This window comes from Phaenicophaeus curvirostris, chromosome 24 (assembly GCF_032191515.1).
Source record: "Phaenicophaeus curvirostris isolate KB17595 chromosome 24, BPBGC_Pcur_1.0, whole genome shotgun sequence".
Lineage (NCBI taxonomy): Eukaryota > Metazoa > Chordata > Aves > Cuculiformes > Cuculidae > Phaenicophaeus > Phaenicophaeus curvirostris.
The window spans coordinates 3,337,536-3,353,659 of record NC_091415.1 but is presented as its reverse complement, the minus strand read 5'-3'; the positions used below and the strand labels follow the sequence as shown (position 1 = coordinate 3,353,659).

The 16,124-nt window shown below is 48.5% G+C and overlaps 2 protein-coding genes across 5 annotated transcripts in view; one reads left to right on the top strand and one right to left on the bottom strand.

The window, feature by feature from the left end:
- Positions 1-5,028: 5,028 nt before the first annotated feature.
- Positions 5,029-16,124, top strand: part of TAF8 (TATA-box binding protein associated factor 8) — a 64,202-nt gene continuing 53,106 nt past the window's right edge. For 3 of the 4 annotated variants that reach the window (XR_011339073.1, XR_011339072.1, XR_011339071.1), the window contains exons 1-9: positions 5,029-5,068; positions 6,508-6,664; positions 7,465-7,563; positions 7,830-7,892; positions 8,351-8,475; positions 8,782-8,929; positions 9,759-9,901; positions 10,340-10,963; positions 13,455-13,546. Coding sequence is in view for 1 of the 4 variants with exons in the window: in XM_069876186.1 (XP_069732287.1) it covers positions 5,036-5,068; positions 6,508-6,664; positions 7,465-7,563; positions 7,830-7,892; positions 8,351-8,475; positions 8,782-8,929; positions 9,759-9,901; positions 10,340-10,483 (912 nt within the window). In the remaining 3 variants the exon portion in view is untranslated. Of the gene's footprint in view, positions 5,069-6,507; positions 6,665-7,464; positions 7,564-7,829; positions 7,893-8,350; positions 8,476-8,781; positions 8,930-9,758; positions 9,902-10,339; positions 12,045-13,454; positions 13,547-16,124 lie in introns of those variants that run through there. The other variant, XM_069876186.1, reaches the window with a different exon arrangement.
- On the bottom strand, positions 12,998-15,783 carry CIMAP3 (ciliary microtubule associated protein 3). Its single transcript, XM_069876246.1, has 6 exons — positions 15,759-15,783; positions 15,299-15,588; positions 14,896-14,994; positions 14,222-14,355; positions 13,450-13,591; positions 12,998-13,066 (listed from the first exon to the last, which is right to left on the bottom strand). Exons 1-6 carry the CDS (start codon positions 15,781-15,783, stop codon positions 12,998-13,000), a joined length of 759 nt encoding a protein of 252 aa, XP_069732347.1.

The window sequence follows — 16,124 nt, the reverse complement described above, 5'->3', positions numbered from 1 at the left end:
TGGCAACATCATTTCCCACTTCACATGGGCTCTGAAATAAAGATACCGCCCTCCACCTATGGACACAAACTGCCAGCAGGGTTCTGCTTCCAAATTCCGTCTCTTTCAAACTGGATCCCTGGCAACATCTTTTAGTATGGCACTGAAGCCTCCTTTTTGCTAGTCCCCTCTTGTCTCGGCTGCCTGCTCTCCTCTAGTGGCTGCTAGCAGCTAGTTCAGAGCAGCTGCCACTGCAAAGACTCAAGAAACTCTTGAACTGCTAAGTAACTTTATAGAAGTTTCCTATTCCCACCTCACCAGTCAGAGAAGAGCCACGCATAAGGAAGAATGATATACCCACACCATGAAGAGGGATGCTGTATCCGTAATTTAAGGATTCCTCAACATAGGAAGGAGATGGAGCTGTTGGAGAGGGTCCAGAGGAGGCTACAAAGATGATCAGAGGGCTGGAGCACCTCCTGTACAGGCTGAGAGAGTTGGGGTTGTTCAGTCTGGAGATGAGAAGGCTCAGAGGAGACCCTAGAGCAACGTTCCAGTACCTGAAGGGGCTCCAGGAAAGCTGGGCAGGGACTGTTCACAAAGGCTTGTGGTGATAGGACGAGGGGCAATGGGTATAAACTGGAGAGGGGCAGATTTAGACTAGATATAAGGAAGAATTTCTTCACTATGAGAGTGGGGAGTCCCTGGCCCAGGTTGCCCAGAGCAGTGGTGGCTGCCCCATCCCTGGAGGGGTTCAAGGCCAGGTTGGCTGGGGCTTGGGTAGCCTGATCCAGTGGGAGGTGTCCTCATCCCTTGGAACTGGATGATCTCCGAGATCCCTTCCAACCCAAACTATTCTATTATTCTATGACGGTCTGTGGATCTGTGGACCTGTGGACCAGTGGATTTCTGCCAGGCTCTGGAGACTCTGCTTGTGATGAGTCCAACATGGACTGCACTACTCTGGGAAGAACTTTCCAAGGATACTGTGCCACCAAGAAGAATACTTTAATGCCATATGCTGCTTTTTATCAGCTCCAAAAGCATCTCACAAAGAATGCCAGTATGTACAGATAGGAAAATGGAATGCAGAGGAGCAGAGTGACTTCCCTGTGGCTGTAGAGCCAGGACCAAACCCCAGAGTAATACAGTGCATTGCCTAACTAACCACAGCACCCAGCCTCCCCTCGCATCCCTCACTGCCAGACTTCCTCTGCCACCCGTTCCCAAACCAACGCCCCTGGAGTGCAAAGACTTACACAGATTTATTTTCCGAAATCCTTCTATGAAGTTTTGGGAAGGAAAAAAAATAATATTCCCAAGAGAGTAAAAATAAAAAAAACAGACAAGCACAAGACTGAAGTTCTGTTCTTTACACAACAGCTCCCACAAATGAATAAATTGGGTAATGCAGTGCCTACAAGGAGTCAGGAAAAAGGCAGGATCTGAAAGCCAGGTTTGTGTCATTCTAAGCTGAAAAGTGGCTTTAAAAAGCACTGGAGACAAGAGACCAAGAAGAGAGACTGTCCTCATGCAATAAACCAACCAGGAGTTATGAATCAATTATCGTGTGCTCTGTTTGTATTGCATCCCCCATCATCTCAGTGAGATAACTCAGCTTGATAATATCCTCCTCCTCCCTACAGATGAGGAATAAGGGAGAGACTTGGGAGAGTCAGTGGCAGAGAGAAGAGTAGAGTGAAGCCCTGACCTGCATGCACCTCAAACGCGCGTGCAACTCCCTCAGTCTGTGCTGGCCCCTACACAATCTTTCTTCCATCTGAAACCTTTTAGGATCCAGCTCCACACCAATTCGTTTCTCCCCCACGCTGAGTGTGAGGGCTGGCACGTTATATTCCGAGAGCGCTGCCTCGCTCAGTACTCGACACACACAAAGTTCATCAGTGAAAGCACCTGTTCACACTTGCTTCCCATTTACTCATCCTCTGGATTTGCTGCAAGAGCAACTGATTGAATCCATGGCAAGCTGGGACTGAGGGGCACAACGCTTCCCGTAATACGAGCCAGTCTGAAACTCCCCCAGTGCTGCTGCAGATGTTTCTGGCTCAGCCCTGTCTGTTCAGCAGCAAGCGCTGTGCCAACCTTTTCAGTCCAGACCTGCCAACATTCGCTCCCCTTTCCGTCCAAACAATTCAGGTCAGAAACTTGAAGAGTTAGCAGCAGATTACAAGGTACCAAGCACTCACATTTCCCCTCTTTTAGCCTTATTTGATGTCAGCTTACTCGCTAGCGTGCAGACCTCCAGAAGTTGCTCAGCTGGAAGCCACGAGGGCTCAGCATCTCTCTTAAGATGCCAGGGGGCTGAGAGCCAGCCTCACCTCCACAACAAAGCCCTGGCAGAGACAGGCAGCCCTGCCAAGGGATGGCAAAGCGGCTGCCTCAGGGTTTGGCAAGAACCCTGACACCCTGGGAATTCACAAACTGCAGTGAGATCTCCGGTCCGACTCCTTCACACAGGAATTTCCAAGTACTTTTCATATCTCCAGTGCGGTCATAGAATCATAGAATAACCAGGTTGGAAGGAACCCACCGGATCATCGAGTCCAACCGTTCCTATCAAAACTCCTATCATACTCCCCCAAGCCCTCTGCCAGCAGTTTTGCTCATCCCTGAGCAAGATTGTCCTCTAGGACACATTTTCAGTCTCTGAAACGAGGTTGTCTCCTACCTTTGATGCTCAAGAAATTCACTGCTGCAGGTGTGTTTGCTTTGAACAATCCAGCCTCCACCTTCCTCTGCCTCCTCTTTCCTCATCTCTTAAAGGCTTTTGCTGCTATTGTTGACCAGCCAGCAGCGTGTGGAAGCTGTGTTGCCATCCAAACCAAATGAGTTCAAGACCTTTAATTTCCAGCGTGGCAGCTGTTGTTTACATCGCTTTCCCCCCCCCTTCTCACATGCAGTAATTGGTTCTCACAATGTTCTTTCTCTCCCACACATGTACTCACGCAGGAAGCGAGGGGTGGGAGCTGTACTGTGGGGGTTTCCTGTTCTGTCTTTCTGAAACGCTTGGCTGACACCGAAGCTTTGATCAAAAGATCTAAGCACACGGGCTGGTACACCGAGGTTCAGCTAAGAGTACATGATGCTTACATACGCGCTCCCATAGTTGCGGGGTTCCCGGCACACGGCTGGTGCTTTGCACGTCAGAGATGTTCCACGCCTTTGATGGTTTTTGCGGCTTCCTCTGGACTCACGACAACATTTCCATGTCCTTCTTGTGCTGAGGACTCCAGAGCTGGACACAGGGCTCCAGGTGGGGTCTCACAAGAGCAGAGCAGAGGGGCAGAATCCCCTCACTGTTCACCTTGGTGTCATCTGCAAACTTGCAGAGGGTGCATTCGATCCCATTATCGATGTCAGTGATGAAGATATTAAATAATACTAATCGTAGAATGGACCCCTGAGGGACACTGCTCAGCACAGACCTCCATCTTGATGTGGAGCTGTGAGAAACACTTATTCACTGGTAAAATATTGAAAAGGACAAAGCCTTTAAAGGAAAGGCAATGTTTTCATTTACAGGTCAGCGCTGAATTGGGTGCCTTCTCAAAAAGGCATCTCATCTTGCAGAAGCACGAGGTATATATACTAGTTTTAGACAAAGAATCATGTAAATCTTCAAAGAACGTTGATTTTTTTTTTAGGTTATCCAACCATGTCTGGAGACTTCCTCCAGGTTCTCTCCTGACCCAAGGCAACTACATCTCACAAGTCGATTAACCATATCAGTAAATTCTCAAAGCCCAAAGACAGGTTCTCTCTTGACCTGAAACAGCTACGTCTTACAAGACAATTAAGCATATCAAAAAATTTTTGCAACTCTAAGAGAGTGTTTATTCTTTCAGGGTATTTGTGGGTTGGAACTAGATGATCTTTAAGGTCCCTTCCAACCCAAACTACTCTGGATTCTATGATTTATCCATGTCTGCAGATTGTCTGCGTATTATCTTCTGATACGAGACAGATTTGTATTACAAGATAATTAAACATACAAACCAGCTGCAGCAAAACTTATTAATTAATTCTCACAAAAGACATCGACCAAGCCCTCTGGGTGAGACGAGCCTGATACAAGTAGTTACTATTACAAAAAGTGGAATATTTTGATTTAAGCCAAAGTAGACTTAAGTTAGGAACATTAGGAAAAAATTCTTCACGGAAAGGGTCATTGGGCAGTGGCAGAGGCTGCCCAGGGAGGGGGTTGAGTCCCCTTCCCTGGAGGGGTTTAAGGGACGGGTGGACGAGGCGCTGAGGGACATGGGTTAGTGATTGATGGGAGTGGTTGGGCTCGATGATCCGGTGGGTCTCTTCCAACCTGGTGATTCTATGATTCTATGATTCTAAGTTTAGTCTGCATTTTTTTGCAAGTGAGGCAGAATGTCCATCTAATAGCACTTTTCTTCTCCAAACTGTTTTCTAGCCTCTGTTCATTCTCTGAAGATGGTAACATCTTGTGTTCGGTCTGATCTGTGCTGAACTTCTCTAATCCCCCATTTGCAGCATTTCCCTGTCTCACATGCGAGGTCAGACAGAGAGCTGGCTCCAACGCTCCAAATTAACAAGAGATTTGACTGTTATGATGCTGTGAAGGCAGGGTGAGGGCTTTCCCTGCAGGCAAGAGCTGCCTGAGGGCCCTGGGGCTGTTTATCCTGGAGAAGAGGAGGCTGAGGGGAGGCCTCATCGCTCTCTGCAGCTCCTGGAAAGGAGGTTGGAGTCAGGTGGGTGCTGTTCCCCAAGTAACAAGGGGTAGGATGAGAGGAAATGGCCTCAAGTTGTGCCAGGGCAGGATGAGGTTTCCTATTAGGCGCAATTTCTGTACTGGAAGGCTCCTCAAGCACTGGGAGAGGCTGCCAATCCCACAATGCCCCGCGCTCCCACCCAAACTACAAATCCCATAACCCTTCGCGCCTCACCGACCCGCCCACACTGCCCCGCGACCCCATCCAAACTACAAATCCCACAATGCCCCGCGACCCCCCCACAGCGCTCGTCCCACGAGACCGCGCGCACGCGCAGAGCCCCATGTGGTTCCAAGATGGCGGACGCGGCGTCCGGAGGCTCCGGCGCGGTAAAGGCGGCTCCTCCCGGGGACACGGGGGAAGGGGGGCGGGCTCCGTGGCCGGGACCGGGCACCAGAGGCTCCATCGCGGGGCTGGGGCGGCGGAGGGGTCCGGGCTTGAGCCTCCCTTGGCGCCGAGAGGGCTGCGGCCGCGCCTGGAGGGCGGAGGCGGGGGCTGAGGGGAAGGAGGAGGGGGACGCTGATTGGCTGAGAGTGTGTGTGTGTGTCTGTGTGTATCTGTCTGTCTGTGCACATGGCACACAGAGGTGATCATAGAATCATAGAATAACCAGGTTGGAAGAGAGCCACCGGATCATCGAGTCCAACCATTCCCATCAATCACTAACCCATGTCCCTCAGCACCTCATCCACCCGTCCCTTAAACCCCTCCAGGGAAGGTGACTCAACCCCCTCCCTGGGCAGCCTCTGCCAGGGACCAATGACCCTTTCCGTGAAAAATTTTTTCCTAATGTCCAGCCTGACCCTCCCCTGGTGGAGCTTGAGGCCATTCCCTCTCGTCCTGTCCCCTGTCCCTTGGGAGAAGAGCCCAGCTCCCTCCTCTCCACAACCTCCTTTCAGGTAGTTGGAGAGAGCAATGAGGTCTCCCCTCAGCCTCCTCTTCTCCAGGCTAAACAACCCCAGCTCTCTCAGCTGCTCCTCGTAAGACCTGCTCTCCAGCCCCTTCCCCAGCTTTGTTGCTCTTCTCTGGACTCGCTCCAGAGCCTCAACATCCTTCTTGTGGTGAGGGCCCACAACTGAACACAGGATTCGAGGTTTGGTCTCACCAGTGTTGAGTCCAGAGGGAGAAGAACCTCCCTGGCCCTGCTGGCCACGCCGTGTCTGATCCAAGCCAAGATGCCATTGGCCTTCTTGGCCACCTGGGCCCCTGCTGGCTCATGTTCAGTCGCTGTCAACCAACACCCCCAGGTCCCTCTCCTCCAGGCAGCTTTCTAGACAGACTTCTCCTAGTCTGTAGCTGCTCAGGGTTGTTGTACCCCAAGTGCAGGACCCGGCATTTGGCCTTGTTAAACCTTATGCCGTTGGTCTCAGCCCAGCGGTCCAGCCTGTTCAGATCCTTTTGGAGCCTCCCTGCCCTCCAGCAAATCAACACTTCCACCCAGCGTAGTGTTGTCTGCAAACTTGCTAAGGGTGCACTCGATGCCTTCATCCAAGTCATTGATAAAGACATTGAACAGGGCTGGACCCAGCACTGAGCCCTGGGAAACCCCACTTGTCACTGGCCTCCTATGTGTAGAAGTCTGTATGTGTAAACATGTGTCTATTTGTGTATAGATGTGTGTGAATATGTAGGTGCATCTGTGTATGTTTGTGCAGTGGGGTCAGGCAGGGCTGGAGGAGTGCAACCAGTCCTGTCTCCAGCCCCTGGTGTGAGGTGAGCAGAGCTTTCCTCTGAGCTCTTGTTTTGGGGTGGGGGTCTGTGTCCTCAGAGGTCGGGCAGCAAGCACGCCACCACGCCAGCTGATAACTACTACCTGGCTCGGAGGAGGACTCTGCAAGTGGTGGTGAGCTCCTTGCTTACTGAAGCTGGCTTCGAGAGTGCTGAGAAAGCTGCAGTGGAGACGCTGACGGAGATGTTACAGAGCTGTGAGTATCCAGCTTTGTGTGCGTCCATACAGGTCCCCTGAAAGTTTCTCATTTCTCTGTTTTCAAATTGGCCTTCAGTCTTCAATTTTTTGGTTGTTTTTTTTTTTCCATTTTTATTGTCTTATGTTAATGATCTTTTTGATAGGAATTTGTGTGTTTTTTTGATTGATAGGAGATTGATAGGAGATTTATAGGAATGGTTGGATTCAATGATCCCATGGGTCTTTTCCAGCCCGGTGATTCTATGATTCTATGTTCACAAAAGTGGGAGCGCAGCCCTGGAGTCACAGGCTTCTGAGAGCATGAGGTGTCTGTCCAAACTCAGAAGTACTTTTTTATCTTAGTGAGTACTCATTACATACTCATTAGGTATCCTAGTAAGCTCCGTTTATTGAGATGCTGCCAGAGTAAATAAAGAAAGAACAAAGTTCCAGATATTTGAGTTATTATGATTGCAGAAATTCCTTTGTTGGGCAGCTCTGGGTGCTGTGCCTGGGGTCTCAAGTTCCATATTTTTCTGAAATCAAACGGTGATTCGGTTTTGTGTTTTTTTCATGCCTGAGGCAGATTTGCCTTTTGCATTTGTGGAAAACATCTGCCTCTTTCATCTTCAGTGTCTTCACACTTTGCATGTGCTTTAATTTTAAACATGCAGGCTGTAAGACATTGGAATCCAGGAGCTATTTATCATTTCTTGCTAAATTTGCTAAAACTTCAGGTCTCCGAAGCCAGAGCTGGTCTGATTCATGTGTGGTCACAGGATCCAATACGTGGTGGTGTTGGTTTTTTTCCCCTCTCAGATATTTCTGAAATTGGAAGGAGTGCAAAGTCTTACTGTGAACACACAGCCCGAACGCAGCCAACGCTTTCCGATATAGTGGTTACGCTGGTGGAAATGGGTGAGTAGTTGACTGGTCCCACTAATTCCAGCTGCCAGCATTGCAGAAGGTTTGGGTGTTGGTAGGAGAATGCATCCCTGATGTTTTGGGTGTTTGCGTGATGCCGGGTTTTGCCACGTGGATGCAGTGTGAATATATACAGACTGCATGGTTTTCTTTCTTGTGGAATTTGGAGCCCTTGGAAAAATTCTGGAGAAGTCTAAGAGAAGGGGTTTTTGACAGGATAAACTCTAGGTGTGATTTCTGTTTCCTGTTTTGTGTTTCAGGGTTCAATGTTGAAACGCTTCCTGCCTATGCCAAGCGGTCCCAGAGAATGGTCATCACTGCCCGTATGTGGGAAATCCTTTCTTTTGCTATGCAGGAAATTGGAAATAATTTGGCATTCCTACCTGCTGGCACCCAGAGCTCCTGCTTTTCTGATGGGTGACACAGCGTGGTGTTCCTGGGAGTGCAGTTTGTATTAAGGACTCGTGTAGAAACTGTGTAGTAGGTGAAGGAAGGCACCCTCTGCCAAATCAGTTGTCTTTGCTTCAGCATCCTCACTGCACGTGAGAATCCTCAAGATTTTTTGCTCTTCATGTGTAGGAGAGAGGGGTGAAGTAATCCTTGTTCCCTTTTGGGATGCCGAACGCAACCTGAAGCTGTTGCTGTTGGGATGTGCTCTGTCTTCTTTAGGACTCAGAGAGATGGGTCAGAGCTCAATATAAGTCAGTGCTTTGTGGCTGGCTCTTAGCAGAAGGAAGCTGGCTGATTTGTGTGTGTGTATGTGCATCGTTTTTAACTATAGCTCCTGTGACAAACCAGCCTGTGACTCCCAAAGCCCTGACAGCTGGACAGAACAAGCCGCATCCGTCCCACATTCCTGGCCATTTCCCTGAGTTTCCAGATCCTCACACTTACATCAAGACACCAGTAAGTGGAAAAGATTTGGATGCTGTTTAGGGTCTGAAGTGAATCACACTGGGAGTGTTGTTTGTGTATTTTAACTGCAATGCTGGTGCTGTTTATGTAACACATTGCTTCTCCTGGCTTAATATTGGTTGTTGGTGGATTCCCCTCGCTGTAGGTTTCTGGCTGATTGGCATCTGTAGCTCTCTGAAAATCTGTTAGTGTTGAAGGTCAAATGTGTGCTCGTAGCATCTGCATTCTAGCAGTGTTCTGGACTTCAGCTGTTCACACCGCATCTACTATTGCTGTTCCTTTCTTCCTGTCCCACAGACATACCGGGAGCCAGTGTCTGATTATCAAGTCCTACGGGAAAAGGCAGCATCTCAACGGCGTGATGTGGAAAGAGCTCTCACGCGTTTCATGGCCAAGACAGGAGAAACACAAAGTCTCTTCAAAGATGATGTTAGCACATTCCCACGTGAGTTATGTTATGACACTTTGGGCTGTAGGGCCCTGAACTCTGAGGGCTGGAGGCCCTCCCATTCAAGGACAGACTGAGAGAGTTGGGGTTGTTCAGGCTGGAGAAGAGAAGACACCAGGGAGACCTTAGAGCAGCTTCCAGGACTGAAAGGGGCTCCAGGAAAGCTGGGGAGGGGCTCTTGATCAGGGAGAGCAGGGACAGGATGAGGAGGAATGGTTTTCAGCTGCAAGAGGGGAGATTGAGATGAGATCTTAGGGAGAAATCTTTTCTTGTGAGGGTGGGGAGGTAGCGGCGCAGGTAGCCCAGAGCAGTGGTGGCTGCCCCATCCCTGGAGGTGAATCAAAGCCAAATGGTCAGCTTCTGCCTTCACTGTCTGCAGGTCGCTGACAGGTCCTCAATTCCAAGCTTATCCCAATCCTGTCTCTGACCCTCTGTAACATTTGAATGATATTTTCTCTCACACATTTCATTGGTGAGCAGAGGAGATTTTCCTGTTTCTCTGTCTGCAAAGCAGTCATGAGAACTCCCACCTTCCCAAGGCTCCCTAACAGCACAGATGCCAGTGTTGCCTGGAGGAAGATGAAGTGATGCTTCAGAATCATTGAACTTTTATGGGGGTCAAGAAGGACTTTTTGTGTTACTATAATGCTGTGTCCTCATCTAGAATCACAAAGTGGCCTCAGAAATTAGAGAGTTAGAGACTGCCATCTTTTGGGAACAGCAGCAAAAGAGCGTGTGTGTTTAAAATCAGACCCAGTGAAGTATTTGATCTCTTAAGTACCTGCTTGGCTTTGTGGCTGAGGAGCTGATGTCGTTTTCCCTCTAGTGATTGCTGCCAGGCCTTTCACTGTTCCCTACCTGACAGCTCTTCTCCCCTCTGAGCTGGAAATGCAGCAAATGGAAGAAACGGATTCGTCTGAGCAAGATGACCAGACAGACACAGAGAACCTTCCCTTGCACATGAGCACGGTACGCTCAGCCTGAGAGATCAAGGTCTCTTGGGCCTGGCTTTCTTAAACCTGGTTCTTTGGCTGTCTTCCTTGCAGCTGGGCAGAGTGGGTGGAAAAGGGCAGAGGGTTGTGTTTTCCCGGGTGTAAATGACTAAACGTTGTCATGGTTCTTTAACTTTCTGCAGGGTGTGGTGCAAAATGAGGTTAGAGCTTTCAGTGCAACCTTCACTTCTGTGTTAAGGGAGAGACGATTGTCCTAGGATCCCACTCTTCCCAAAGGAGATCTTTTTGTGTTAGAAATCGGGAGTCCTCACCTTTAATGCAGCTCTTTGTGTGCTGCTATTTACCTGGGCTGTTAATTATCCGGTTTGCATGCAGGTGATGTGGTTTGAACTTCTAAGCCTTGTTTAGCCTAACTTGGGTTGTTTACGCTTTTGTTTTTTGTTTAATGTGGCAGGATGATTCAGGACCTGAAAAGGAGAATGCGTCAGTGTTACAGCAAAACACCTCCTTGTCAGGCAGTCGGAATGGAGAGGAAAATGTGATAGACAATCCCTATCTCCGGCCAGTGAAAAAGCCCAAGATCCGCAGGAAGAAGTGAGGTGTAGCCAGTTGGCTTCTCAGAGGAAGAGAAACGCAGGGGTTCACCTCTGCTCCTGTGGGTGAGAGGCAGTTCGGCCAAGTGGCAGAGGCAGAATGATCCCTCTCTGCCTGAACTATGCTCATCCTGGTTTGCAGTGCTCCCTCTTTCCCTTCTGCTCTCCTACCTTGGAACGGTCAATGCTCAATTGCCTTAACAGGATTGGAGGCCAACGGGTTACTGATGGGAATTATCTCGTTTACTTTGGTTTGTTCTCCCTGCTGGCAGGATTGACTCCCTGAAGAGATTGGGGACACAAAGGTTCTTGCTGCTCAGTGCTTCCCAGCAGGCTCTATGGAATACAAAAGTGGAATTTGTTTGTGGCTGTCTGGCAGGCTAGAAAAGAAACTTCTGCAACCGACCTTGCCTGGCCTTATAATCTAAGGAGCATTTATTAACAGAGAAATCCCAGGGAGGTTTCTTTCTTTGGATTCTTGGCAGGTAAAAGCAAACAGACTTTTTCTTTTATAAACTAAAGGCGTCTGATGTGTCAGTAAGAGAGCGAAGTGTAAATACAGAGCTAAGATGGCGTTTTATTCTCACTTTTCTGACTGCAGCTGCACTTCTGACTTAAAAGCGCTAAGTGTGGTGTTTACCCTGCTCTGCTTTGAGGTTATTTTCTAGCAGTATGAAGGGCAGGATTTAACAGCTGCTTCGGGCTATTTTTCAGTTCTGTTGTTAGCTTCAGTACAGCACAACTCCTTTGAGAGTTCATGCTTTTGCCAGCTCTTTTGAAAGATGCTGTGTTGAGAAACTTGGAATATGGAATAAAGCTGTATTGATTGCAGTCTGCAAGGCTGTGCTATCAATCGCACTTTTTCACTTGTCCATTCTTAAATATGGGCTTTTATCAACAGAAATCAGTCTTCTTCCCTCTTTATTTCCCCAGAGCAGAAGACTATTTTGGCAGTGAAAATGGTTGGGAGTATTGTAAATGTTAGCTGGTTCTCCAGGGCTTTGCTTTCATTTTCATTCAGCCTTTACTTAGGCGTATCATGTCTAAAATGTCTTTGAGAGGACTCCTGTAGTTTGGTCCAAACTCCCATGCATCTTTTCTGGATGAAAATGGGCTGGGAAACACTGCCAGGCAGGTCCTGGATCTCTTGAGTAGCAGCTGGATGCGAGGAGTCTGTTGCCGTCACCGGGGAGATAAGAGTTATGTGTGTACATGTTCACCTCTGTGTGGATAAGGCATCTTCCCAGGCCTGCCACTTCTCCATCACCCAGGGAGAAGGAACACAAAAAAGTAAGAATGGAGGTGTTCCTGCCAAATAATCACTGCCAGGAAATTACATCTCTAGCAGAAAAATTCCTGCATGTGCCATTGTCTGTTCTGCTGGTGCCTTGGTTGTACAGGATGACAAATTGTACAGAGATGTTGTGTATGTATGTATTTTTTTTACAATGGATTAAGCATTTTTCTTAATGGTGGAATCCCTCGCTGGGTAGGGGAAAACTGTAGAATGAAACTAAGAAATTTTTATGTTCATAATAAAAGAAATTTTATCTCCTACAAGCAAAATTGGCTGAGTCCTTACAGTTTCAGCACCTGGAAAGAACCTGAGTGCATGTACACTGGCGTTATGGCAGTAGGAAGACTTGTCCTTCCCTCTGTACTTCTTCCTTTCTCCACAGCAACATCTGGTAGCTGAGAAAGTTGGGAATTTTCCAACAAAAATTTTGGTTCATTAGAAATCAACAGGCTGAGAGAGTTGGGGTTGTTCAGCCTGGATAAGAAAAGGCTCTGGGGAGACCTTAGAGCAGCTTCCAGTGTTGAAAGGGGCTTCAGGAAAGCTGGGGAGGGGCTGTTGTTCAGGGAGTGCAGGGGTAGGATGAGGGTGATGGTTTTCAGCTGCAAGAGGGGAGACTGAGATGAGGCCTTAGGAAGACATGTTTTCCTGTGAGGTTGGGGGGCTGTGACCCAGGTTGCCCAGAGCAGTGGTGGCTGCCCCATCCCTGGAGGGATTCAAGGCCAGGTTGGATGGGGCTTGGAGCCCCTGATCCAGTGGGAGGTGTCCCTGCCCATGGCAGGAGGTGGAACTGGATGGACTTTGAAGTTCTATGATTCCATGAAAATTGTGGCATTCGCTCCCAGTGCTGAGGAGATGGGGCAGCAGCCAAGCCACTCGCTATCCGTGTTAATTTGACTCCTCTCTGGTGCCACTGAGGGCTGGAGTTTGAGGAGGAAAAGCCCCCTGCTGCAAGTGAAGCTGTGTTGGGGATGGCAGTGAGATGTTTCCATGGTGACCAAGAGAAAATAGCTCCTGGGGTAGTGAGGATGAGGATGCTGTGTGGTACCCAAACACCTGCAGTGACAGCAGACACCTTCAGCACAAGCAGTGAGAGGAAGTGTTTCTTTCTGAGACAGTTTTATTTGGGTGGTGCTGGCAGATTTCTTCTCGGGTGGATGGGAAGGAGGCGAAAGCTGAGCCATCCCACTGGAAGGGGAGGATACACTGTGGCAGCCGTGGCTCCTCAACTGTAGTATAAACCCAGATAGGCCACTCGTTCTTGCTGTTTCTTGGCTTCTCTCTTTGGGTTCGGCTGAAAGAATTGCTATCCGTTAGATATTTGCAGTGCTAATTGCTTCAGAAAAGCATGGGAGGATGTGAGATGGCATGAAAACCTTATCCTACATTTTAAATCAGAAAGGTTTTCTTTTCAGCAGAGCTGCACGGGGAGGTCTGGGCTCTGGTTTCTCTCACTTTGGAAACTTCCAGCGGAAATTTCTTAATAGAAGGTTTTTTTTGCAAACCAGTAAGGGAAAATCAAGTTGCATCTTGTGCCCCCTGGCTTGCAGAGCCATGTACCCAGCAGGGCAGTGAAGAAAGGATGAAAAAACTGTAAAAATGCCTTGAATTACACACACAGTTTCGTTTGTCAGGAGTGTTGAGCCAGGAATAACATCCCTTTATCCCTGTCCTTACCTTAGGTATCTCCACTTTTAGCAAAAAAGGATGGATTTTGCTTTTTGCTGGCTTCGGCACTGAAGACCAGTCTGGAGACCCAAACTTCATTGGCCAGGTGACTTTTTTGTGTAATTGCTTGTCTACTTCATACGTTCCAGGTCTAAAGAAAACAGGCACAAAAAAAATCTCATTTCTGGAGGTGGTGTATGATGTTTGTAATAGCAGAATTTACCAGCCCTACCTCAATCCGTAGGAAAAATGCATCTTGTGCTATTCTGGTCATTATGCAAATGTAAAGACTAAAGCAGAGGGGCTTTTTGAAAATAAAATAGCATTACTGGGAACTCAATGATCTACTTATCTCCCATTGTGTCTTACTATTCTCTCTGCTAGTACTCACAATCACAGAATCATTTAGATTGGAAATGATCTTTAAGCTCATTGAGTCCAACTGTAAATGTATCGCTGCCAACTCCGCCACTAAACCAGCTCCCTGTCACATCCACTTTTAAATCCCTCCAGGGATGAGAACTCCATTGCTTCCCTGGGCAGCCTCTTCCAGTGGTTGACAACCCTTTCTGTGATGTAATTGTTCCTAATATCCAATCTAAACCTCCCTGGTGCAACTTGGGGCCATTTCCTTTTGCCCTATTGCTTGTTACTTGGGAGAAGAGCCCCTCACCCACCTCACTACAACCTCCTTTCAGGAGCTGCAGAGGGCGATGAGGTCTCCCCTCAGCCTACTTTACTGTTCCTTTTATTAAAAGTGTAAGAAAATGAGGTACATTACCCAGGGAAAAGTTCTTTATCTGTAAGCTTATCTGGAAATCGTGGGGTCTTACTGGAAAACGGAGCATAGGCAGGCTGGCATTTTCTCTCTTTGCCCCAGAAGGTCTGGTACATTGCTGGGCCAGGAGTCACGGTCTGCAAGAGAGAAAATTCCGATATGGAAGATTTTGTTCTGCAAATCATTCCTCCATGCTCTGATTGGCAGCCAGCTGGGCATTGCAGACCTGCTGTTCAATGCGCGCTTTGGCTGCTCTGATAGCGTGAAAGAATCAGAACAAGTGAATTATTCCCTCCACGCTCCTTACCCAGCGTATCCCATGATGCCTTTTCTAATGCCTTGTTATTCTAGAGAAGCTGGGCCAGAAAACAGCGTGGTTGGTGGGGTGTGTAGCTGAGTTCCCTTGCTGGTTTTACCTCAATGTGTGCATTTACATTTGCGGATGTGATACAAAGGAATGTGTGTATACGAACGCGTGTGTCGATGGTGCCAGAGCTCATTGGTCTCTAGGCTCAAAACCTCCCACCAGATGATGGGTAAGGAGATCTGTAGCTACTATATACATTAAGTTGGAGGCTGCCCCAGCAAATGTGATCAAAACTGGTAAGGCTGTGATGGGAACAGCCTAAAAATCCTTGCGAAGCAATGCTTCTGCCACTTTAAAGTTGTTTTCTTACCTGTGGCTCTGGTCTGAAACGCTGGGCTGTTCTTGCTCCTATCACGTAGCCTTTCTTGCTCAATGGTTTGTTATCCAGTAAGTAGGTGAGACTGCTTTTCTGTAATTCAAAAGCAGAAGTGCCTTACTCACTTTTAAGACACTATTTGCATGAGGGGAAAGGCAGAAATTCCTGAGCAGCTGGTGTTATTCCTGTTAATTCGTCTGATTTTGTGCTAGGGCATCTGGAGCTTTGTGGACTGGTCCATTTGGAAGGGGAGGGAATTTCTCTTTCCAGGTCTATGTACCACGGGTTGGCAGGGCAGGTGTGGGGGCTCTGTGTCCGCGTGGCCGCGGTCCGTTTCCTCTTGTACTGTGTCTTCTTGTGAAGGAAAAGCTGCGAGCACGGAAACCAAACAACTTACCTCTTGTATCTTGTAAGAACCTGGCCCAAGCATAGGGTTTCCTCTGATGATTTTCAGCTGGATTCCCAGCCTGTCTGGGGCCTGGTGAGCAGGGAAGATTTTCCGCTCTTGACATGTTCCAAACGCAATCCGCTTGTGCACATCTGTGAGACCAGGAGAGGGACATGCCACCAGTGTGATAAACCCATGCAGGAGGTGACCACTTACTGCTTGTTCCTTCTTAAATTCCTGCTGCTTTCTGCCTGAGGCCAACCATCCCCTTATCTCCAAGATGGGAATTTCCCCTGACCCTCAATATCTGTGAGGAGTCTGCCCTTTGAATACCTGTTCCCTCCTGCCCCATGGGATTCTTTTTCCCCAGCTGGAGTGGAGTAGCCTAGCAACCCGGTTGTGGGGAAGCCTGATGCCACCAGGAAGCTGTTTGAGAAGGAAAGCCCTTGCTCCTCCAGCGCTATCTCACCTCTCAGCTCACAATCTTCTGCCATGCTGCCCTTCCAGACATCAGGCGGTGTGTGTACTGCAGTTGCTATGGACACGGAGCACGGGGGGGGGGGGGGGGTGCTGGTGGGGAAAGAGGAGGGGGGCCTTCTGGAGCTCATCCAGTCCAACTCCCCTGCTAAAGCACCTCCCCATTGTCTGCTCTCTTTTTCCCTGTGGCAAAGAGAAGCCCCTGGACCGTGCTGGACCCAGCTTGTGGGTTCAGTCCCTTCCCTGAGCACAAGAGTATCAAGAGAGAATCAGGGAGCATCAAAACATCAAGGGTGAAGCGAATTGAAAGAGTGAGGATTATTGCTTTTGCAGATAGCTTTATTTAATCATTTTGTGC

Excerpts from the sequence above, each read along its gene's own strand:
- CIMAP3 (XM_069876246.1), bottom strand. The coding sequence starts at position 15,783 with ATGGCAGAAGATTGTGAGCTGAGAG. Across the intron at positions 15,589-15,758 it reads AGAAGATTGTGAGCTGAGAG|GGTCAGGGGAAATTCCCATC; the intron begins GTGAGATAGCGC and ends ACAGATATTGAG. Across the intron at positions 14,356-14,895 it reads GTTTCAGACCAGAGCCACAG|ACCGTGACTCCTGGCCCAGC; the intron begins GTAAGAAAACAA and ends TCTCTCTTGCAG.